The sequence below is a fragment of the Echinops telfairi genome, unplaced genomic scaffold (genome assembly GCF_000313985.2).
Source record: "Echinops telfairi isolate 266 unplaced genomic scaffold, ASM31398v2 ScPeMD7_443;HRSCAF=831, whole genome shotgun sequence".
Taxonomy (NCBI): Eukaryota; Metazoa; Chordata; class Mammalia; order Afrosoricida; family Tenrecidae; genus Echinops; species Echinops telfairi.
This window is the reverse complement of record NW_022104341.1, coordinates 47855837-47879809: the sequence shown is the minus strand read 5'-3', so window position 1 is coordinate 47879809 and position 23973 is coordinate 47855837. Positions and strand designations below refer to the sequence as shown.

Genomic DNA, 23973 nt, shown 5'->3' with positions numbered 1-23973 from the left:
AAATGGCCCACAAAGCCATGAGAATATTCGCCATATCCGTCAGTAGGGAAATGCAAATCAAATCACAATGAAATGCTATTGTCCTATCACGAGGATGGAAAGTGACAAGTTTGGGAGCAGTTGTCGAGAAATCGTTGCTCTCGTGCAGGTAGGACAGTCATAGTGTATACAATGTGGTAAAGTAAGGCAGTTCCTCAAAATGGTAAGCAGAGTCATCGGAGGACCCAGAACTTCTACTCCTGCTATAGACCTTGAACACTTGAGAGCAGGTACTTATACTGACATGACAGATCGAGACTACTCACTGCAGCGTTATTGCAAAATAGCCCCAAAGCAGAAACAGTCCAAGTGGTCAACAAAATGAATGAGGAAATAAAGTGTGGTATATACAAACAAGAGAGTGGTATCCATCCATAAAGAGAAATGAAGTTCAGATTCATGCCAAGATAAGGATGAACCTGGAAAGCCTTATGCTTTGTGAAATGTCAGATACAAAAGGTCAAATATGGTATGATCCTACTTATTTAAAATCTCTATAACAGACAAATACATCAAGGCAAAAGCATATCCATTTTGGAAATGGATAATGGCAATGTGTAAACAACATGGTGAATGTAATTAATTTTCACTGAATTTTCAATGGCATACTTCAATGGCAGTTTTGTTATATATATTTAGCAGTTGACATATTGAAAGATAATATTCATCTCTAATAAGGCCACTGATACTTATAAAACATGTGATGTACATAATATTCAAGGTTTAACACATTTTGCATTGCAGTGGTAAACCTGTTCACTTACCTTACAACATTTCTCATCAGGAGATTAAAAGCATCTTTTGCTGACTTGCAAAAATTTTTGCCATATATTGCAATCTGAAGAAAAGAGTTAACATAGTTAACATTATTCTTGGTCCAGTGCTATATTTTAACATGGCAAAAGGACAATTCAAATTAGAGGAAAACAATCCAATTGGCAATCTGCCATTTACACAGTTACCCTTTGTCTTTCTACCTTTTGAGATTATGGCAGTCCTGTGCATCTGGGACTCTCAAGGTTGGTGACAACACGACATGCCTTAGATTTTCTGTCAGCCATCCAGCCAATTCTGACTCACAGTGACTCTATAGGGCATAGGAGATCTGCCCCTTCGGGTTTCTGATTCTGTCAATCTTTACAGGAGAAGAAAGCGTCATCTGTCCTCCCCCGATTAGCTGGTGGGTGGAAGCTGCTGCCATTGAGGCCAAGACTCAGCGCATCCTCCACTACACAAGCAGGGCTCCTTGTTTAGAAGCTAGCTGGCCATTAGCCCCATGGGAATCAGACAGCCTAGATGGCAGGTATTTTTCTCAAATCCCAGGCAATGGGTATGTCTTTGGGATGTCTTCGTTAGGGTTTCTTGGTGACTAGGCTGTATGTTTTAGTTGCCAGGTTAAAAATCACTCTTAGGGAGTACAATGTTTTTCATCATACTTGGTGTACTGATTACATAACCAAAACAAAACCCCAAACCCAACACACTTCCAGCAAGTGGACTCCCGTTTGTAGTCGCCCTGTGGAGGTGTCTAACAAATCCTTCTCAGAGCAGATAGCCTCATTTTACCCCAGTAGGGTTGCTGGGGGGTTTGAACCCACTCAACATCTAACCCACAACAACAGCAGTGATTCTTGACGGATTACAAGCACGCAATAAAGTACTCTCTCTGGAGGTAAATTAATGACTATATGAATCGATGGGCTAAATACCTTTCCTGTGACAATGAACAAGTGTCCCAGAGACCACAGATACTAAATTTAGAAGAATGACATTTCTGGATCCTTTACTAATAAAAATGTCTAGTTAGAAGCCTTCATAGTCTCATGTGAAATATCCAGTCTAGAATTGTCAATTCTTATGCTTTTTAGCACAAGATTCATAAAAAAGGATCAGACTGTTTCTGAACAACACATAAACCCTAGAGTTGGAAAGATATTTTCCCACAGAGTGGAATATAGACTAAAATAATGTTCACTGTAGCATATTAAAAATTTTTTAATTTCTAATATAAATATGTTTCCTCTCCAGAAACACATTGATGGCAAAAATGAAACAGTTATTATTGATTCCCTTAACTGGGAAAGCATAACCCAAGAATTATAATCACATGATGTCTAATTGTCTTAAGGTTTAGCAAAGTAACATGGGGTCAGGTTTGCAAAGAAGTTTTAGTAAAACTAAAAACGACAAAGAAACTTACCATGATATAGGCATTTTTGTTTAAAAACTTGACCATTTTTTCCAAACACCAGAAACAGCATCTCAGGCAGCATTGTAGGAATTTAGAGATATTGTTCTGGGCAGCTATTAGAAGGAGATATTTGAATCTATTAGTAATTTGCAACTTAACCCTGTGGGTTAAATATAATAATAACATTTTAAGGGGCGCTCTCAACAAAGTGCCTGTGTTTGTAAACTGTGTCAGCTATGAAAGTTCATGCCATTGGCGCCCACATGTACATTTCAAGCCCAACTTGCTCAGGGCTCTAGCCCAGGTCCACCAATGCTTCCCAACATTACTGGGCCCAAAATAGAATTCTGAATCTTCTTTCAAAGTTGCTTCTCTTGACTTCCATATTTCAATAAATAGCAGCACACACTTTATTGTATTCTCTTTCACTCACCACTGTTCTCCCTCCCCTTGATCTCCTACTTCCTCAGCAAGGACTGGCTTAGCCTTCCACTGAAACCAGATCTGACTGCCTCTCCCTACTGTAGTTCATGCTGCAGCCTCAGGCACTTTCACCTGGTGCTCCAGTCCGCTCTCGACACAGAGGTTAGAAAGGAGAAGACAAGACAAATTCGGGAATCTTACTTCTAGCACGGCGGTCCACATATTCAAGGACAATTCTAAACATTTGAATTGATGCAAGAAGTAAAGATCCGAATGCTAGGGAACCCGTGTGATATCTGGGCAAAGAGAACACAAGGGTGAATGTTAGACCATCTCTATTGGTATCAACTAAAAGGACAGTACTTAAAATGATCCTAGCAAAGACCAGAGGAGGTACACTGGTACAGATAGGAACTGAAAATACAGGGAATCCAGGACGGATGAGCCCTATAGGACCAGTGGTGTGAGTGGCGAAACAGGGAGGGTAAAGGGAGAATGGGTAGGAAAGAGGGAACCGATTACTAGGAACTATATGTGACCTCCTCCCTGGGGGACAGACAACCGAAAAGTGGATGAAGGGAGACGTCGGACAGGGCAAGATATGACAAAATACCCATTTATAAACTATCAAGGGCTCATGAGGGAGGGGGGAGCGGGGAGGGAGGGGAAAAATGAGGACCTAATGTCGGGGGTTTCAATGGAGAGAAAATGTTTTGAGAATGATGTACAAATGCGCTTTACACAATTGATGTGTGTATGGATTGGGATAACAGTTGTATGAGCCCCTAATAAAATGTTAAAAAAAAAAATGATGCTAGCAAAGAGCTCTTGGCAATCTTCTATTTAAACTTGATAAAAGTCTCCAGGAGAGGATTTTAAGCCTTGCGGATTTGTCCTGCTTTTCATCAGGAAAAATGATACCAGTGGCTTAGCACCATCAATGAGGTAAGGAACAGAGAACACAGTCAAATGAACTTTTCGTCTTTAGTTTGGTCACATCTTCAGGGACCTGTGGACTTTAGGAGGATATTGTATTACAGGCACAAAAAAGGCAGCAGGGAAGGTGGGTGTAGGGTTCCCCAGGGAGCTTACCGTATGGCCCGTCCAAATGCAGTAAAGAGTGGAAATGGTGGTATGTCCTCAGGTTTTTTTGTGGCCCAGTAATAAGTAGCGAAGGCACCAGCAAGGGTACACTGACCCAATGCAAGGACAAAGTTTATAAGCCAGAGAAAGGCAAAGAGATTGTATATCTGAAAGACGGTGATGTATTGATGAAGCAGGCTCTTTCCACCATAGAAAGCAAAGTTACACATAGCACCCGGGCAAATTTTGGAAATGTCAGTGGTATTAAAAGTCTGTACTCAGAAAAGTAAAATAACAAAACACAGAGAATATAATATTAGAGGCCACTACAAAATAACATCTCTTATCTTGTTCCCCCCAAAAGCATGTCCTAGCCTTTCACCATGAGCCCTCGTAGTGTAGTAGTTATGCACTGAGCCACAAGGTCAGCAGTTCTAAACCACTAGCCATTCTGAGGGAGAAAGATGAGGCTTTCTACTTTCATAAAGAGTTACAGTCTCAGAAAGAAACTGGGGCATTTCTACTTTGTCCCATAGGTCGCTATAAATCAGCATAAACTCGGCTGGCAGTGGGTGATCCTTTCTCTATTATCTTTTGCTATTACATCTCTATTTTCAATCATACAATTTAATACAATTCTTTAAAGGAGACCTATGTCTACAATTCTTTAAGGAGTTCTATACAGTAGTTTATTTTCCATTATAAACTCATTCGGTACCCACTACATAATTTCGCATTCACAGCGTTGACCAGGAATGCTTCTTGGATGTATGATAGGGCGATAAGATCTAAGGAAATTATTACTGTGCTTTCCCTCCATTATGTCTGCTGCTTTAGTGCTTTCCTGGTCCCACCTAACCACCCCTTTCCTGCTGATCAATGATGATCATCAGTGCACAGAATCTGTTCCAGGAGTCCTACAATGACTGTAAGATAGAATGTAGTCATGCTCCATAGTGGAATAGAAAAGGGAGAGAATTTCTCTTACTTACCTGTGGGTCACAGGTTTTATTTTCATGTATACATTGGCCCCCAGGAGTCATGACTTTATATATAGGTACCCCTGATGTAGCCAAAAAACTGAATGAATTTGATTAAGGATAAATGATTTACCCTTAGATTGAGAACAAATGAACAGACAAGAGAAGATTGCAGATAATTCAAAAGTCCATAGAGATATTAACTTTAAAAATAGATGTTATTGTATAATATTATAAATCCTCATCCATTTTTTTTCAGGTAAAGAATAGTATAGCATGGACCAACTATACTAATAGCCCATTAAACACAATAAAATATTTAGGAGTTGTGTTATGGTCAAGGAAAATTACCAATGTGAACACAAAACAAAATCGACCATATGACTATTGCAGGAAAAAAATCCACTCAGTAGGCTGGTACTTTTTTAGAACTTGGCCAAAAAAATAATAAAATAAAAAATGAGGTTACCTCTTTAAGATGTTTTCAGTCATCCCAAAGATGGGGAAAGAATACAACCGTGGACACAAATTCATGGCTCTAGAAGAATGTGGCCTGAGGTTGAAAGCACCTAATTAATTACAGTACCAAAGGATACACTGCTGTCACAGCCCAGTAGGAAATGCAGATTGCGATCAGAATGAAAGTTAAAACCGGGTAAATTAATGTGCTGGGGATGCATCCAACAGCTCTGAAATAAAACAAAGAGTTGAAACTCAAAATGATTCAGAATTATAGTTTTCCCAATTTAATTGTTTCTGTAACAACTGAAAGTAAACCTTGAACTGCATTTGTTCTAAAAACAATGTTAACAACCATTGAATCCTCCTACCCCCATCATTCTGGCGTGTTAATATTTCTCTTATTATTTATTCTATTTCCAATGTTCATGGATAATTTCTACCACAAATTTCCCAAACTCTCTCCTCTTTGGTTATTTCTGCCTTATCCATAAAGCTTTTATACACTGTAGTCATGAGACTTCTTTTCGCCATTTGTTTAGATCAGTGAATCTCAACCTTCCTAATGCTGCGACCCACAGTTTCTCATGTTGTGGTGACCCCCAACCTTAAACTTATTTTTGTTGCTACTTCATAACTGTAATTTTGCTATTGTTATGAATTGGGCGACCCCTGTGATAGGGTCGTTCGAACCCCAAAGGGGTCGTGACCCACAGGTTGAGAACCACCGCTGGTTTTGATTCGTAGCCTTATACTCACTCAGCTCACTGTCATCTTGTTGATGCTGACTCATAGTGACCCTCCGGAACAGAGCAGAGCTGCCCCTGTGAATTTCCTAGATTGTGATCTTCGTTGAAGTAGAAAGCCTTGTCTTTCTCCCACAGAATGGCTGGTGGTTTCGAACTGCAGTCTGCGCAGTCACCAGCCCCACGTGTAACCACTACCCCACCAGAGCTCCTCTTAGATGCAAAAAATAGTAGAATTGGAAAAGACATTGAAAATCATCGGTTCTAATTCAGAAGTCCATTCTGTACTATCTTTGACATGTGTTCACTAGCATCTGGTGAGGAGCCCAGTGGGGTGCTAGCTGAAAGGTCCATGGTTTGAACCTACCAGTGCTCCACAGGAGAAAGATCATGCAGTCTGATTCCTTAAAGACTTAGGGACTTGGGAGTCCCACCAAGCAGTTCAACCGTGTCCTAAAACAAAACTGTTCACTTAAGTTTGTCACACTGTAAGTCAAAATCAATTTAATGAGTAGGTTGGTGAGTGGGCCTCTTGTGACTACGTTGACTGATAGGACTTCTTTTTACATGGCCTACTTTATTCTATGTTCTTAACAATCTAATTATTAGAATGGCTTTCTCTGTCTGTTTCCCTTTAACTCATAGCCAAAGCCTTCTAAGGAATAAATGACTATTTTATCACATTTTCCATGTGGCTACCCTTCAAATTATTCCTTATTCTTTTCTTCTCCAGGACAATTTCTTTGATATTTCCTCATAGAACAGATTTATGAAGTGTTCATCATCCTAGTTCCCTGTTCTCAACTGATACATTTCTAAGTCCTTTTAAGTGTATGACAATGAATTAAACACAGTGCTGTTTGATCGACCACTGAGAGATAAGATGAAACTAGCATGGCTCCTAGTTTATCCTACTTGTGATATAGCTTAGATTCCTTTTGCAGTTGTTGCCATCTTTCCTTTGGGTCCGTTTATTGCTTTTAGGTTAATTTTTTATGCCTCCCTAGATGTTTACCTTGTATTCTTACACCCATTTATTTCAGAATGGTTTTTCCCCCTTTGAGCAAAATACCAACCAGCTACAGCTATAATAGTATCATTTAAGGCACAGGATCCCAAACTTCTTTGGCCTACATTTAACTTCTTTAGTCTTATCAGAAAAGAAAACAAAACAAAGCCAGCACCTCCCTGGCAGTTAAAACCTTTTGTGTGAAGTGCATGTTCCAGGATAAATGGAGGCATCTGTTTCTGCAGACACCTCCGCTCTCCCCACAGGTACGTGACACAGTCCCCCAGGAGGGGGTACTTTGTAAATGCTACTTAGGGGGTCCTTTTCATCAGGTGGACTATTAGGAGCCTGATTCCAATAGAAAGATTAAGCATTAAAATTTACCTTTTCATTTATTAATTAATTTAGCTTCATACGCATACACACACTGTTGAAGGCAAACAAGTGGAGCAAGTTACCGAGAATTGCTCAGGATCATACCATATTAGAATAAACCCAGTAAATCAGTAGTCTTCAGTGGCTAATGACAGGGCTTCAGTCACTGGGGAAGGAGAGTTTGATTTGACAAATGGCTAGTAAACTATTTAAACCAATGCCTTACGTGGCACTATTATTGTGATCAATGGTAATTTTATGAAAATAAACCTTAAAAACTGTTAAAAATGAGTTGGTCCTTGTCATTAACAGTTTAGCCTCCATCACTCTGAATAGAGAGCGTGGTCTATTGACTTTATAACAATCCTGTCCTTGTTTTTCCCATGCATTATTCAGAAATTTAAACTATTATCCTCAAGTAACCTTTTGGAATAGTTTGGAAGTTGTATATGCTATTTATCTCTCAGCATGAAATTCATGAAAAATTTAATGTGTTCATTTTACAGAAATTTTTAAAAAATGAAAATGGTTCTGTGTATTAAATGCTTCTGAATTAAGAGCTATAAAAAGAAAATGTATAGTTTGTTACCACCAGAATCAATTGCCCTAATAACAAATTTCATATAGAAATGGTAATAGCACAGAATTTGCTTTATAAAATTATGGTGATTGAATATTTCATGAGTGATATTGAACACTGATATCAGTATATGACCAAGTATGAACATAATATAATCCATAGTTAACTTTTATATAGTATTTGTTCAATTATTTACACATACATTATTCTGTTAAGCTATATTTTATGTTCACACATACACAAAAGTTAGTAGAGGAGATGGGTTTTACCCTGAACTTACACTTTAATAATGAGCTTTGGGGGTGATTGAAGGGCTTGTCTCTATGACCTATTAATAGTTGGTAGAGTCCAAAATTTGATCAAAGCATTGTGAGGGGAAACAGTATCTTTAACAAGTGCTCTTAAAGAGAAAACATCCGGGGTATCTATGCGATAGACAGCGAGTGAGCTGGCTGATATACATTATTTGAGTTTCTATGTCAAAAGTCTGTCTTACTTGCTCCCTTCCTTCAGCAGGGCAACCGCGAAACGGATTCGATTCCTGAGGAAGATCAGCATGATGGTGATAAATCCTTCAACGATGCAGAGGATTATCACTGTAAACAAACATACAAAGGAACAACAAAATCCGGTTTATGCTACAAATCAATCCCCAAGGGAAACTTTCTTAGTAAAAGTTAAAGGTAATAGTTGTCATTAGCTCTTCATTTCTGACCTTTTCATAATTTGCAAAGTGCTGCTGCCTTTCTGAAAATGCCATTCTTGGAAATTTGCATTTAAAATCTCCATGAAATGCCAAGAAATATATATGAAAACCTTTAACTACAGTTTGAGTTAGTGACTTGAACAGCGTTCATCTCCTCCATGGGAAGAGTGTGAGATTTCTTTTAAGGAATAACTCACATGATGGTGGGCTGGCAAGTAAAAATAAATAAATAAGGAGGCTGGAAATGCTGGTAGGCTATTTATGTTACAGTGTGGAAGCAGAATTCTTTCTGCCCAGGACACTTCGGGTTTTACTCTTAAGCCCTTTAACTGACTGGATGAGACCATTTATATTATTTTTAAAAAACTTTTTTTTAAGCTTTTTTTATTAAGCTTTTAATTGTTCAGTGGCATTAGTTACACTTATCACAGTGTCAACTTTTCCTCTAATTGTGTTGTTTGTTCTATTTTCAGTACTCTCATTTCCCCTATCACCACTTGTCTGTCAGTTTGATTTAATGTGGTTGCATTATGACTGACAGATATAGTCCCTAACAATCACAGAGGTGGCTCATGTGTTGCTGTGATGCTGGAAGTTATGTAAGTGGTGTTTCAAATGCCACCAGAGTCACTAAAATTAAGCAGGTTTCAGCAAAGCTTCCAGACTAAGAACAGACAACAACGAAGGACTAGGTTATCCAATTCAGAGGGATTAGCCATTGAAAACCTCATGCATAACATCGAAACATTGTCAGAAATTGAAGGTTAACTGAATAGAAGCAAAACATTGTCAGAGATAGTGCCAGAAGATGAGCCCCTCAGGTCAGAAGGCACTCAGAATATGACTGAGGAAGAGCTGCTTTTTCAAAGCCGAGTCGACCATAACAATGTGGGTGGAGCACAGTCTTTAGGAGTAAAGCCTTCAGAATCTTCATTTGCTGATGGGACTCGCCATGAAAAAAAAAAACCTGGTGAAAAAAATCTACTAATAATTGGAACTTGAGAGTAGAAAATACTAATCTAGGAAAATTGGAGTCATCAGAAATTAAATGCAACACATAAAGAGATATATGCTAGGCATTAGCTGAAATGGACTGGTATTGACCATTTTGAATCAGAAAATCATATGGTTTACTATGCTGGGAATGATATAATCAACAGGAATGACATTGTATTTATTGTCAAAAAGGACATTTCAAGGTTGATCTTGAAGTACAAAGCTGTCTGTGATAGGATAATATCTATCCCCATACAAGGAAATCCAACCAATACAACTATTATTCAAGTTTTTGAACCAACCACAAAAGCTAATGATAAAGAAACTGAAGAATTCTACCAGTCTTCAGTAAAAAATCGGTCAAATATGCAATCAAGATTCATTGATAATTAGTGGTGATTGGAATGTAAAAGTTGGAAACAAAGAGGAAGGAAGAATAGTTGGATAATGTGGACTTGGTGACAGAAATGAAGATGGAGATTGCATGATAGAATTTTGCAAAACCAATTAAAAACACCGTTTTTAATAACACAAAAGGCAACTATACACATGGACTTCTCCAGAGGGACTACACAGAAGTCAAATTGATTACATCTGTGGGAAGAGATGCTGGAGAAGTTCAATATGAGCAGCTAAAGCCAGGCAGGGGTTGACTTTGGAACAGACCACCAATTGCTCATATGTAAGTTCAGGTTGAAGCTGAAAAAAAAATGTCAAAAGTCCATGAGAGCCAAAATATGACCTTAAGTATATTCTACTTGAATTTGGAGAACTTTTCAAGCACAGATTTGCTACCTTGAACACTAAAAATGAACTATGGGACGACATAAGAACATCATTCATGAAGAAAGCAAAAGGTCATTAAAAAGATAGAAAAGATAATAGATGTCAGAAAAGACTCTGAACTTGTTCTTAACTATAGAGTTTCTAGGGACATGGAAAAATGATGAAGTAAAAAGTGGACCAGAAAATTTCAAAGGGCAGCTTGAGAAGACAAAGCCAAATATTGTAATGGAATATGTAAAAACCTAGAATTAGAGAATCAAAATGGAAGAATCCACTCAGCATATCTTAAACAAAAAAAAACAACCTAAGAAAAAATTCAAGCCTTGAGTTATAATATTGAAAGATTCTAGGGGAAAAATACTGAATGATGCAGGAAGCATCAAAAAAAGATGGAAAGAATACACAGTCTCTGTACCAAAAATAACTAGTCAACATTCCATCATTTCATAAAGTAGCAGATAAGCAAGAATCAGTCTTGATGAAGGATGAAGTTCAAGCTGCACTGAAAGCATTTGCTATAATCAAGGCTCCAGAAATTGATGGAATACCAATTTAAATGTTTCAACAAGCTGATGAAATACTGGAAATGTTTATGCTAAGAAATTTGAAAGACAGCTATTTGATCAAATTGACTGGAAGAGATCTATATTTATATCTATTGCAAAAAAAGATAACCAAACCGAATGCTGAAATTACAGAACAATATCATTAATACCACATGCAATAAAATTTTTGCTGAAAGTTGTCCAACAATTTTGTAACAGTACACTGACAGTGAGCTGCCAGAGGTTCAGACCATACTCAAAAGAGGATGTGGAACAAGGGATATCATTGCTGATGGTTTTTGGCTGAAAGGAGAGAATATCAGAAAGAGGTATACTTGTATTTTATTGACTATGCAATGACATTCAACTGTGTGGATTATAGCAAACTATGGATAACCTTGAGAAGAATGGGTATTCCATAACACTTCATGTGCTCATGTAGAACTTGTACATGAAGTAAGAGACAGTTGTTCAAACAGAACAAGGGGATAGAGATGGTCTAATATCAATGAAGTTGTGCCTCAGGGTTGCATCTTCTCATCCTACTTATTCAATCTGTATGTTGAGCTAATAATGATAGAAGCTGGATTATTGAAATAGAATGTCGCATCAAGATTGGAGGAAGGCTTATTAACAACTTATGATATACAGATGATATAACCTTGCTTGCTGGAAGTGAGGATGACTTGAAGCACTTGCTGATGAAGATCAATGATTGCAACCTTTAGTGTGGATTACAACTCAATGTAAAGAAAACAAAATCCCACAACTGGACCAATAGGTAACATCAAGCTAAAGCTAGAAAAGATTGAAGTTGTCATTGATCCAGTCAATGCTCACGGAAATAGCCGTTGAATTAGGTAAATCTACCGCAGAAGGACCTCGTTAAAGTGTTGAAGAGCTAGGACCTGACTTTAAGGAGTAAGGCGCAGCTGACCCAGGGCATGGTATTTTCCACTGTCTCATGACATGTGAAAGTTGGACACCGAATATGAGAGAACTGATGCATTCGAATTGCGGTGTTGGAATATTGAAAATACTATTGACTGCTAAAATGACACGCCAATCTGTACTGGAAGAAGTAAGGCCAGAGTGCTTCGGAGAGGCAAGGATGGTCAGACTTCTTCATCTTACATACTTTCGGCATATTATAAGGAGAGACCAGTCCATGGAGAAGGACATCCTGCTTGGGAAAGTGGAGAGGCAGTAAATGATAGGAAGGCCCTTACTGAGATGGATTGACACCATGGCTGCAACACTGAGCTCGGGGAGTGTTTTGTTGTCTTGTTCATAGGATCATTATGGGTTGTAGCAGGCTCAAATTCATTATTATAACCTAACAACAACATAGAATTGAAAATACGATTGAGGAAAGGAAAAGTATACATGTATAGTTCATATTTTTAGACTAAAATGCATTCAAAGCTCATTCACAAAGATAGAGCTATGCCTTCCAGACTAAGACGTGTCATAAAAAAGAAAAGTAAGTGTGAACATTGCAAATATATGGTGCCCTTGAGTTTCCATTTATTGGGCACCTCCAAAGCAAGATAAGTGAATCAAGTGCAATGATTTCCAAATCCATAATGTTGGGATAATAGCTTCTTCTCACTCTAGGGCATTTAGGCCTTAAATCCAAGGAGGTATTTCAACTCTTTTTATCTACTTACAGGTGTGATTAAGGTAAAATCCAGTTTGCTTACTGGGATTTCCAAGAAACACACCAATCTGTGTGACTCAAGGATTGAAAATAATACAACCCAAGATTGGAGAAAGGAATTGTAAAAGAGCTTAAGTTCTGGGCACCCTGTTTGCAGAAGGCTATGAATGATGGTGAAAACCCAAAATCCATTTGCAGGATCTGCATGTGTAATAAGCCTCAGGTTAATCTCCTCTGGCCATTGATCAGGCAAGTGAATAGCCCTGCTAGCAAGCAGATGGAGTGCATGGGAAAGCGGACTGATGAAGATGAAGTTAGGTTAAAATTGAAGATCTTGTAATTTGTTTTTCCTTTTGACACATTTTAAGTTTGTTCTAGTTTTAATTATTTTCTACTTTCTGTTTGATTGAGGCTTTTCTGTTTTATTTCCTTATTTTATTTTTTCATATATTTTTCTTTATCTGAAATCCAGGATATGTAAACCTATTAAGACAGTAATATATGGTTCCTTCAGATTATGACAGGGGAGGTTGGGAGAAATGGAGAGCTAACAATGATTACAGGAAAGAGGAAAATATTCTAAAATTGATTGTGGTGATGGTTGTAGAACCCAATTTTAATATGTTTGAACTATTTAGTTGTATGATATGTGAATTATATGTCAATCAAACTTTCAAAAGTAAAAAGTAAATTCAGAAAAGTGTATTTAAACAATTAGTCCAATAGACTAAGGAACTACGTAAACATCGGTCTCCACAACCAAGAGACCAAGAAAATTAGATGGTGTCCAACTGTCACTCCAATTGTGCTAAAAAGATCACAGTAGAAGGTCATAAATCGAGTGAGAGAAGAATGTGAAACAAATGAATACTTATAAAAAGACTAGGCTTATTACCGAAGCCTAGATTATTACATAATCTAATTATGTAATCAGTTAGAGACTGGTGGAACTCCCCAGAGTCCTTTAGTCTAGAAGCAAATTCACACCAACAGCTCAATTTTTATCCATACAAAAAATAAGTGTCAGGGGGAAGTAGGCACACCTTAGATACTCTACCACTTGAAATCAAAAGAGGAGTAGTTCCCCAAGACAAAGTTCAGAAAAGTTGGAGAAGGAGGATAAATGGAAACAGGAAACATAATGAGGAAGATCAGAGTACTTCATCACCCCTGAATTAAAACAAAATGTATAGAAAATATTGGATTAAAATTTCAATTAAAAATCTGCTCTGTAATTCTTCACCCACTTCACAATAAAAATTTAAAAAAATAATGTAAGTTTTAGTGGCTTCCTAATTAGTTCCAATTCCTATAATAAAAAATAATTTAAAAGTCTTGTTATGAAACAAGTTTTTGCTTCTATTTCATTTTCCATTTAAAAAACAAATTTGAAAAAGAAGTGTATATTTCCTTTTAAGAATCTTTCCTATATATTGGGCTTATGGTTATAATCATTCACAAACAAACATTTTAAATCGAAGACACATATTTGGAGATTATTTCAAAATAATATTTTCATAGATTATGTAATAATTCCCCTCAGTGACTTTTTTATTTCTGATACCTAGTAGGGACTATAGCCACATTTAGCTTTAATGACAGCAATGATAAAGGCATTAATCAGATTATACCAACTTTCCTTTAAACATACACACAGCATTCTTATTACTATAGTTTCAACATTGTCAGTTTTTAAAAGCCACTCACTAAATGCGAACCATGTTTGTTTCAACTCAAAGTAGATGCTGAGATCAGTCTGAATCCCGATGTCATATATAGTTAATTCCGAAGTTGGTTTTCCTTGAAGTTTTTTGTACTCTCGGTAGCAATGCCATATTCCTTGAAAAAGAAAGATGATTAAATTTATGCAAAATGATATTTTCTGAAAAAAAGTGATGCACCTGTAACACTCATCTTCATAAAATTGGTCAGTATGGTCTTTTTTTATACAAGCAGGATTCATATTTACATAATAACTATTTTATTTGGACCCGATACTCTAAGTGTGTTATTGTGCTTAATGTAAATGTGTTCAGCATGTATCTAGATGACTGTGGTAACAGCTGCCTTTGCATGTCCTTTTAATTAGAAACAACCTTAATGTTAACCAAAACAAACAAACAAAACAAAACAAAACCTGAACTCACCACCATCAAGTTGATGCTGACTCCTGGCAACAATACAGGGCAGAACTGCCCCTGAGAGTTTCCGACACTGGACCTCTCTTTACAGGAATAGAAAGCCTCCTCTCCCGAAGTGTGGTTGGTGGTTTTGAACTGCTGACCTTGCAGTTAACAGCCCAATACGTAACCATAAGTACTGGTTAAATAAGTTATTGTCTATAAATAATTTGTAAACTAGAACACCATATTCCCATAAAAGAGAAAGAAATTTAGTGATAATGAGAGATCAATATTTTTAATTGAAAAAGTAAGGTACAAAATATTATGAAAAGTGTGCTACGATGTGTATAAGAGTACGTTAAAGGAACATGTGCGTGTATTTGTTTGAGTACACATAAGCTATTCTGGAAGAATACACAAGAAACATTTAATTTTTACTTTCAGTAGAGTTGGTGTTCCAGAACAAAAGGATAAGAAGAAAATTTTCATTGTATAAAGTTTGTATATTTTGAAATTCGAATCACAGGAGTATATAACTTGTTTAAAATGAATTTACATGATCTGTTCAGTTAAAAAAAAAGTCCTTTTGCAAAACTTCCAATGGTAAAACTCAAGTCTTTTTGTCAGGTTACCTAAAAGTACTTTCTTATTAATGATTGTGCCCAGGCAAAGCACATAGAGACTTGCTGTATGTTCCAGGAGACTCTTTACTTCAGACTTTATCACGACTTTTCAGGGCATAGGATGGAGTGAGAAAAGACGGCGTTAAGAGATCGACTTACCTTCCTGACTGGTGGGTTTGGATTAGGTGTGTGAGAGAGTCCCAGAAATAACTAAGACAACTGCTTTTAAAATCCCTAACTGCAAACCAACAGAGGTTGTGGAGATATAAGGTGGGAAGGTGAGGAAAAGATTTGAAAGGACATTTGTTTCATTTAGCTTAGGTATGTAAGAGAAATCTCTTTTCAGACATGATTGAGTGCACTTCTCAAAATATTTAAAATATATTCTCTGGAATATTTGATCCATATACAATTATATGTAATTCAGGTGGAGGTTATGACACTCATTCACTATCATCAAGTCACTTCTACTCATAGTGACACTGTAGATTAGGGTAGAACTTCCCTACTGAATTTCCAAAACTATACATCTTTACAGGATGAGAAAGTCTCATCTTTCTCATGCACATCAGCTAGTGGTTTCGAACTGCTGACCTTGTGGTTAGCCAACCAGCACAAAAGCCATTACATCACCAAGACTTTTGTAGTTTAGGAAGCAGATAGTAAAATAAGGTCATGTGAATGCACCACTGATTTTGCCTCTGAGCTTTTTCCCATCATACCCCTTCCTTGCCTCTGCTAATGTACAACAATTCTGAATTTTGTATCATTTCCTTACTTTTAAGTGTTCTCATTGTTTCATAAGATTTCATTAGAAGAAAATATCTAGTTTTGCTCATTTTTGATATTCATAATAGCATGACTGCCATATACAGTCTTAAGTGTTTCACAGAAGGCTCCTTCTGTCATAGTTTTCTGCCACTTGTTTTTCTCACTCAATATTTTGTTAGAGAGCCTTCCACATTGTGACATATAGCCATCATTTACAAGAGCTCCCTGCTCTGTGACATTTCACTGCAACTTCTTGTCCCTTCTGTAGTTATAGCTTCCTACTAAACCTTTCCGCTTTCACTTAACTGAGTAAGATTGATTGTCAGAGTGCTAAGTATATGAGATGAACTATTCAGGTATGAGTACACCATCTTATACTTCCGCTTAAAATCCTTCAATAGCTTCTCATCTCAAGGCACATCTTTGTAACGGTCTATAAGGCCTCCTCACCTGTCCTATTTGACCTTCTTTCTCAACTCACTTTCTCAGATCCAGACAAAGTGGCTTCTTGCCGTTCCTTGCATGTGGCAGGCTTTCTGCCACCTCACATCTGTAATTGTCTTGTCTCAGAAAGCCATATAACTTATTTTCTTAACTACTTCAAATCTTTGCTTAAATATCACCTTCTCAGTGGAGTCATTCTTGACATCTATTGAAATTTGAAAATCCTTTGCCTTGAATATACCTGATCTCTACCCATTAATTTTTCATTTTAGTGGTTATCATCAATCGGCATGCTGTCTATTTTACTTACTTATTTTGTGTATGGCCTACCTTCCTTCCCTCAGCCCCTGCAGCATAAGCTCCATAAGAACAGTGGCTTTTCCTCTGTCCTTTTAGGGTCTTGTCCTCTCTAACCCAATGGCACCAGCTGATTTTGACTCATAGTGGCCCTGTAGCACAGAATAGGACTGAGCTATAAGGTTTCTGAGGCTGTGAATCTTTACAGGAAGAGCCAATCTCATCTTTCTGCTGTAGAGTGACTGATGTGTTTGCACCACCCGCCTTGTGATTAGTAACCCAACTTTTAACCCACTGAGCTACCATTGACTTAAAGCCTAAGTTGAGTATGTATAAAGTCAATGGATGAATACATACATTGTTTGAGTATTTTTCTACTATGAGCAATGTTGACATGAATATTCTTGTACATGTTCTAGGGCTCATCTATGCAAAAATTTCTTGAAGATATACACTTAGGAGTGGAACTACTGGATCATATAGTGGAGAATTTGAGATATTTGAAACGTACTTCTCCAAGGATGTTTTCCAGTGCACTGGCTCAAAAGCATGCATAAAAATTCTTACAGATCTGCACTTTGCCAGTGATTAGTATTAGCAAGATTTTATTTTTTGCCAGTATAAAGGCATCACCTGACATTACATTGTGGTTCTGATTTTCATTTTTCAGCTAACGGATGAGACTGGGCACCTTTTCCTGTGCATATTTGTCATTCATATTTACTTTTCTGTGAAATGTCTTTCCTGCCATTGCCTTTCTATCAGGTCCACCATGACTCAACAGTGACCCCATGTGTGCAGAGTGAAACTGTGCCATATCCTTTCCAAGGCTGTTTGTTACCTTTGGGAAGTTCTTGTGGGTGGTTTGAACTACCAACGTGGGTTATGCATTGAACTATGGTCCACATGGTCAGAAGTTGAAAACCACCAGCAGCTCCGAGGGAGAAAGCCTAGGCTTTCGACTCCTGTAAACAGTCACAGTCTCAGAAACCCCGAGGGCTGCAATGAGTCAGACTGGCAGTGAGTCTGGCGTTTGGAGAGTCAAGTTATTTACGGATTTGTGCCACCAGTGCCCTCAAATCACTAGCAGGATAATATACAACGAGAGCTTTGAATCAGGCCCACTCATCTCCATCGAGTCGATTCTGACTCACAGCAACTCTATAGGCCAGTGCAGAGCGGCCTCTACGGATTTGGGAGACTAAATCTTTATGGGAGTAGAAAGCTTCGTCTTACTCTGGGAGTGTCTGGTAATTTTGAACTGTTGACCTTGTGATTGATTAGCAGCCCAAAGTGTAACTCAAGGCCAATAAAGTAGGAATTACAGATTTTTACTTACTAGCTATGAATACTTGGCAAATTATTCAACCACTCTGTTCTTCAGCTTCCCTCACTCCTGTGCCCATCTCCACTAGCTAACTCCACTGCCTCCTTCGGATCTCTCTCCAGATGGTTTACTGGATTAATACCCGACTTTCCCACATCGTCTTCCAAGGCACGCTCCATCTTCCTTTTCCTGTTCTAATCCCCCTCCCCCCCCGTCAACTATCACCCTCTAACATATCATTTATTTAGATGATCAGCATTAAGAGAACAATTGCCTTTATCTGTATGTTTACTGTTGCACAGCAAGAATCTACATAGGAAGGTGCTTGAAACAGTAGTTGCTCAGTAGACAGCCACTGAATATATAAATGTGCGAGTAGAGAAGGGTGACGCTTTCTTTACACTTGCTGCCACAATTAGAGCTTCCTGTGTCTGTTGATTCATGCTTTTCTCAGCCAATTAACTTTTAAATACCGCTGATTAGTAGGTTAGATGTCTTAAACTAATCTTCCTCTCTTTACCACATTATCATATTTCTCTCTCCTTGTCACATTCTATTGTTTTGGATAATTATTTCAGATTAATATTTCAGTTCATTAATCCTATTGTTCTGAGTAAGTTATTTCTATTTTGAATCCCCACAATTGTATATTTTATTTTTAGTTCTGTTTAGTTTACCTCTATATATCTTTGACTCAATTTTTTATTTACAAGTATTTTAAGTATTTTATATATGATTATTTTGTGTTCTATACCTAAACTTATATTTCTGAATTTCTTCAATTTGACCTGTATAGTTTCTGTTGATTCTTATGCCTGACAATTGCTTTGCATCTTTAGTAGTCCTTGATTGTAATTTATAATTTGTTTATTTTAATCTGTAGAAACTTAATAACCTTGGTGGAGGGTGCTTCGATCCAGAAAGAGCCCTAGTGGCACTGTGAGTTATGCATTGGGCACCCTAACTAAAAGGCTAGCAGTTCAAACCCACCAGCCACTGCCTAAGAGAAAGATCAGATTGTTTGTACCTTAAATACTCAGTCTTAAAAACCCTTTATAGGGTCACTGTGAGTAAGAATCACCTTAATGGATGTGGGTTTGATCTTGGGTAGATTTACATTTATTTAGTTAGTAACCAAAATGTTACCCCACTGGGGTGACCTCAGGTATTTTCCAGGGCCTCAGGTTTACTCTAGGAGCTTCAGATCTGATCTCTCCCTCTGCTGCTGGCTCAGGTCTAAGTCTACTCATTCCACCAATGGTATGGGCAACTCTGCACTCTACATGTGTTTCCTGCTCATTCCACTTGGATATAAGATAATACACTTAACATATCTTTTCTTTTGGAGATATTTCCTTGATTTCCTGCAAACTCATCAGAGAATTACAATGCAATGCAATATTATTCTTAGTGCCACTGTGTTGTAGCAAGAAGACCCCTCAGACAATTGAGTTCCCTTCTATACATTGATGTAGAAGTCTCAGCAGTGTTTTCCAATTTGTTTTTTTTTTTCTTCTGCCTTGTTGTTGCTGTTAGGTGCCATCAAGTTGGTTCCAACTCATGTACAACAGAACAAAACACTGCCCAGTCCTGTTCCCCCTTCACAATTGTTATGATTGAGCTCGTTCTTGGGCTCAATCTTCTGCCCTAGTTTTGCCCTATGAGTTTTGTTTAAAACTCATAGACAGCTACTGTCTGCATGAGACAACTATGGGTTAGAGCGACTTGATGCTTGCAGGGGACCACACAGTCAGTAGGTGATGGATCTGGGACGGAACCTTTATTCATTCTGTAAGGTGAGGTTCCTAGCCACAGTGTTATACGGCCTCTCCTGTGTGCCTCTTAATGAGAATTGGCCCACTGCTGTACATGGGCTCCTAACAACATATACATATAACCCGGACTTTTCATGTGCGCCTTGTTCTTACCCTAATACATGGGCTGCTCTCAGCAGGAATTCACTGATTTCCTAATGCCTATGATATGCAGAAAGTCAAAGTTACCCCAAATAGTAGCAGAGATCAGTTATATGCAGCCAGTTCAGTTGCACATTTCTTCCCTCAAATGAATATTATCAAACTCACTTGCCATATTATTAGTTGCTGGGTTCACCACCTAGAGAGTGTATATAACCCCCTGAACACTGGGTTGATTCTGACTCACAGCAACCCTATCGAACAAAATATAACTAACTCCTTAGGGTTTCCAAGACAAAAAATCCTTATGGAGCGGATTAGATTCATCACAGAGGGCACTAAAATTGGTTATTTTACTTGCACTTTTAATACATTTACCATCTTTCCCCTTTTATCTTATCAAGGCTGAAGTATAACCAATTTCATATTCCTCCTGAAACATATGCTGGTGAGGTCAATGACAGACTTCTTTGTCCTTCCCTTCTGCGGACAAACAGAAGGGTGATTGAAACACATACCCAGACTCTCCAATGGCACGGAGCAAGACCTCTGCCCAAAGCAAGAACCCGAAACAAGGTTTGTAAACACAAAGCTTTCTTCTGGGGGTTCTGATGAAAGGATTGCAGTGTTTGTGCTTCACCATTAGATTGACCCATATCTGATCTGTTACCTGGCTGTATTCCAGAGCGAGGCCCGAGGTAGATTAGGAGGTGCCGCATAGCAACAACAGATATGGAGTGCCTAAGTGATTCATTAGAAACTCATTAAGGATGAATACGAGGGCAAAGATAATAACCAGGACAAATGAATTGAGTACTTCCTGCGTTCCAAACACTGACGTAAGCGGTTTATATGCAATATCCCACTTGACTGATCTCACTACTTTCTGAGCTGAGCTACCATTACTGAGCTGATGTAGCAGGTGAAGAAACAGGGCTTTACAATCACTAAGGGACTTTTCCACAGTTACCTGTTTTAAGTTATGTACCTGGGACTAGAACCCAGGGTAACCGCAGAAAGTAAACTTTCTTAAGTGCTATATTTACAGCTCCATAGGAGGAAGTCCCTAATTGGTGAAAATGGTTAACATACTTGGCTTCTAATTCAGATATTGATGGCTTAAGTCCACTCAGAGGTGCCTTGGAAGAAGGCTTGATAACCTACTTCCAAAATAATTAGCTATGAAAAACTCTACAGAGCACAGTTCAACTCTGATCTACACCGAGTGGCCATGAGTCAGTCAACACCATGACATCTAGTTCCAGGGGAGATACTTTAATTCCTTCCTTCAGTACTTACAAATATTGCTTTTGGGGGAATAGTTAATGGTCAAATTTCAATATTGAAATGAAGTAGCTCTCCATCTAATAATCACAATTCAGAAAACTTGCCCCTAGAGGGCAGTGCCTTCTTGTGGAGTACTGACCAATTATTGAAAGCTCCAACAGTGACTAGATTAAACTGCACTACCTGGATTGAAAGAGAAAAGTATTTCACATTTCTGTTACTATACAGCTGTTGCCTTGCTTATATAGAAAAATGAATGGAAATTAACAATGAGAAAAGATGTCTGGAAGATTTTTCATTCATTTAAAAGGTTTTTTTCCTTCTGAATAGCCATGAGCCGTAAAATGGAACCAACTGAACGACACCTGACAATGAGACCGGAGGCTTACAGGAGAAAGAGTGGAACATTCTTACAGGATTTTCTTTTCCAAGAAAAAGTAGTGAATAGTATAGAGACAGTATACCCAAAATTAAATGATCTCAAGCTAACATTTTTTTTGGTAAAGAATAATTAAATGAGTCAGAAGCAAATGCTTTGAGATAACTGTTACCGTGTTTCCCAAAAAGTAAGACATCCCCCAAAAATAAGACCTACTTACAGTTTTGCCTCTCGCTGAAATATAAGGCATCTCCTGAAAAGAAGACCTCCCTGAACATAAGGCCTCCCTGATAATAAGGCCCCCCGGAGCTACTGTAACTCTGGACTCTGGACCATAGAGGCGGGCGCTGCTGCACAGCTCACTGTTGGCTGCAGCGCAGTCGGAGCAGACAGGAAGTGAGAGTAAATGTACCATAGACTATGAGTAAATGTACCATAGATTGTTGTACATGGAAATAATGGTAGTAACAAGAAATTCTTGATACTGTAGGATTCAGTTTGTCTGGTTATGCTGGTTTGTGATGACAACTACTCCGGTACCGTATCCAGGTAATACATTTCCCTTTTTCTGTTGTTCAACAATAAAGGTGTACCGTGCTCTTCTTCATGGAAAAATAAGATAACCCCTGAAAATAAGACCTAGCGCATCTTTGGGAGCAAAAATTAATATAAGACATTGTCTTATTTTCGGGGAAACAGGGTAATGGAAACACAAAGTAAAAAAGACTGTTAAAATATTAGACAGTTTTAAGAGAGTTAATACCTACCGTATCCTACAATTCCGAGCACACCTAGCATGGAGATCCAGAAGAGGAGTCCAGCTGTGTACCTCAGAAGTATCAGGAACATCCAACTAAGGAGCATGGCGATAAGCAGGCCCCTGGAGGAAAAAGCCCACAAGAAAGACAGCTCAAGTGTGCTGAAGACAACACAACAAAAACATCCAGATACCGCTTTGTTTTTCTGTTCAGAATGATTCTCAAATTATTTTCACTTGACTCCAAAAAATGTCTAACTTTAAAAAGTATCAAACTTTGGTTTCTAGTACAATTTTTATGTTAAGAAATAAGACCTAGAGACTTTATACCACAGGAAGCACTGCTGTGTGCCTCACTCGCTCACTGCCATGGGCTCAATTCTGACTCATAACAACCCTATCGAAGAGAGAATCACTGTCCCTGTACATTCTGAGATGAGAGATCTTAATGGGAGCAGAGAGCCTCATCTTTCTTCTGAGGAGCAGGCGGTGGTTTAGAATGACTGACCTCGCAGTTAGCAGCCCCACGAATGATCCACTACGCTACCAGGGTGCCTTGCTCTATCTCAAGGTAAAACTAAATCTAGAATCAATTATTGTTCAAGGAAAAAAATGCAGGAGAAAAACGAGGCTCTGGGATTTCATAAAAAAAAAAAAATACAGGCTTTTTTAGGTCACTTATGGAGAGGAGGGTTTGGAGGCCTGGTAGGAGTGTGGAGTATAGACCCAAAGCCCATCTATAGGCAATTGGACATTCCCTTACAGGAGGATCACGGGGAGGAGAAGAGCCAGTCAGGGTGCAGTATAGTACCGATGAAACATACAACTTTCCTTTAGTTCTTTAATGCTTCACACACACCCCACCCCACTATCACGACTCCATTTCTATCTTACAAATCTGGGTAGACCAGAGCATGTACACTGGGACAGATAAGGGCTAGAAACACAGGGAATCCAGGACAGATAAACCCCTCAGGACCAATACTGAGCAGAGCGATACCAGGAGTGTAAGGGAAAGGTGGGAGTAGAAAGGGGGAACTGATCCCAATGATCTACATATAAACCCCTCCCTGGGGGATGGACAACAGAAAAGTGGGTGAAGGGAGACATCGGTCAGTATAAGACATGACAAAATAATAATAATTTATAAATTATCAAGGGTTCATGAGGGAGAGGGAGGGAAAAAATGAGGAGCTGATATCAAGGGCTCAAGTAGAAAGAAAATGTTTCAAAAATGATGGCAACAAATGTACAAATGTGTTTGACACAATGGATGGATGGGTGGATCGTGATAAGACAGAGAACAACAAATGGTTCAAAACCAATGGTAGGGAGAGGATGGGAGGAATGGGAGGGAGTGACCAAGGTCAAGAAAACCGCGAGGAACTACTGTACCCAGAATGAAGGCTGAACATGGTATTGGGATAGGAGGAAGCTGCAAAGAAATAGAGGAAAGAAGTAGGAGGCAAAG

The 23973-nt window shown here is 38.3% G+C and overlaps 1 protein-coding gene across 1 annotated transcript in view; it reads right to left on the bottom strand.

The window, feature by feature from the left end:
• SLC44A5 (solute carrier family 44 member 5) overlaps positions 1-23973 on the bottom strand; it is a 189106-nt gene that overhangs the window by 42925 nt on the left and 122208 nt on the right. The window contains exons 9-17 of the mRNA XM_045292176.1: positions 22513-22625; positions 14286-14417; positions 8382-8481; positions 5313-5405; positions 4729-4816; positions 3746-4008; positions 2855-2949; positions 2240-2343; positions 804-877 (exon numbers count right to left, since the gene is read on the bottom strand). Coding sequence (XP_045148111.1) covers positions 804-877; positions 2240-2343; positions 2855-2949; positions 3746-4008; positions 4729-4816; positions 5313-5405; positions 8382-8481; positions 14286-14417; positions 22513-22625 — 1062 coding nt within the window. The remainder of the gene's footprint in view (positions 1-803; positions 878-2239; positions 2344-2854; positions 2950-3745; positions 4009-4728; positions 4817-5312; positions 5406-8381; positions 8482-14285; positions 14418-22512; positions 22626-23973) is intronic.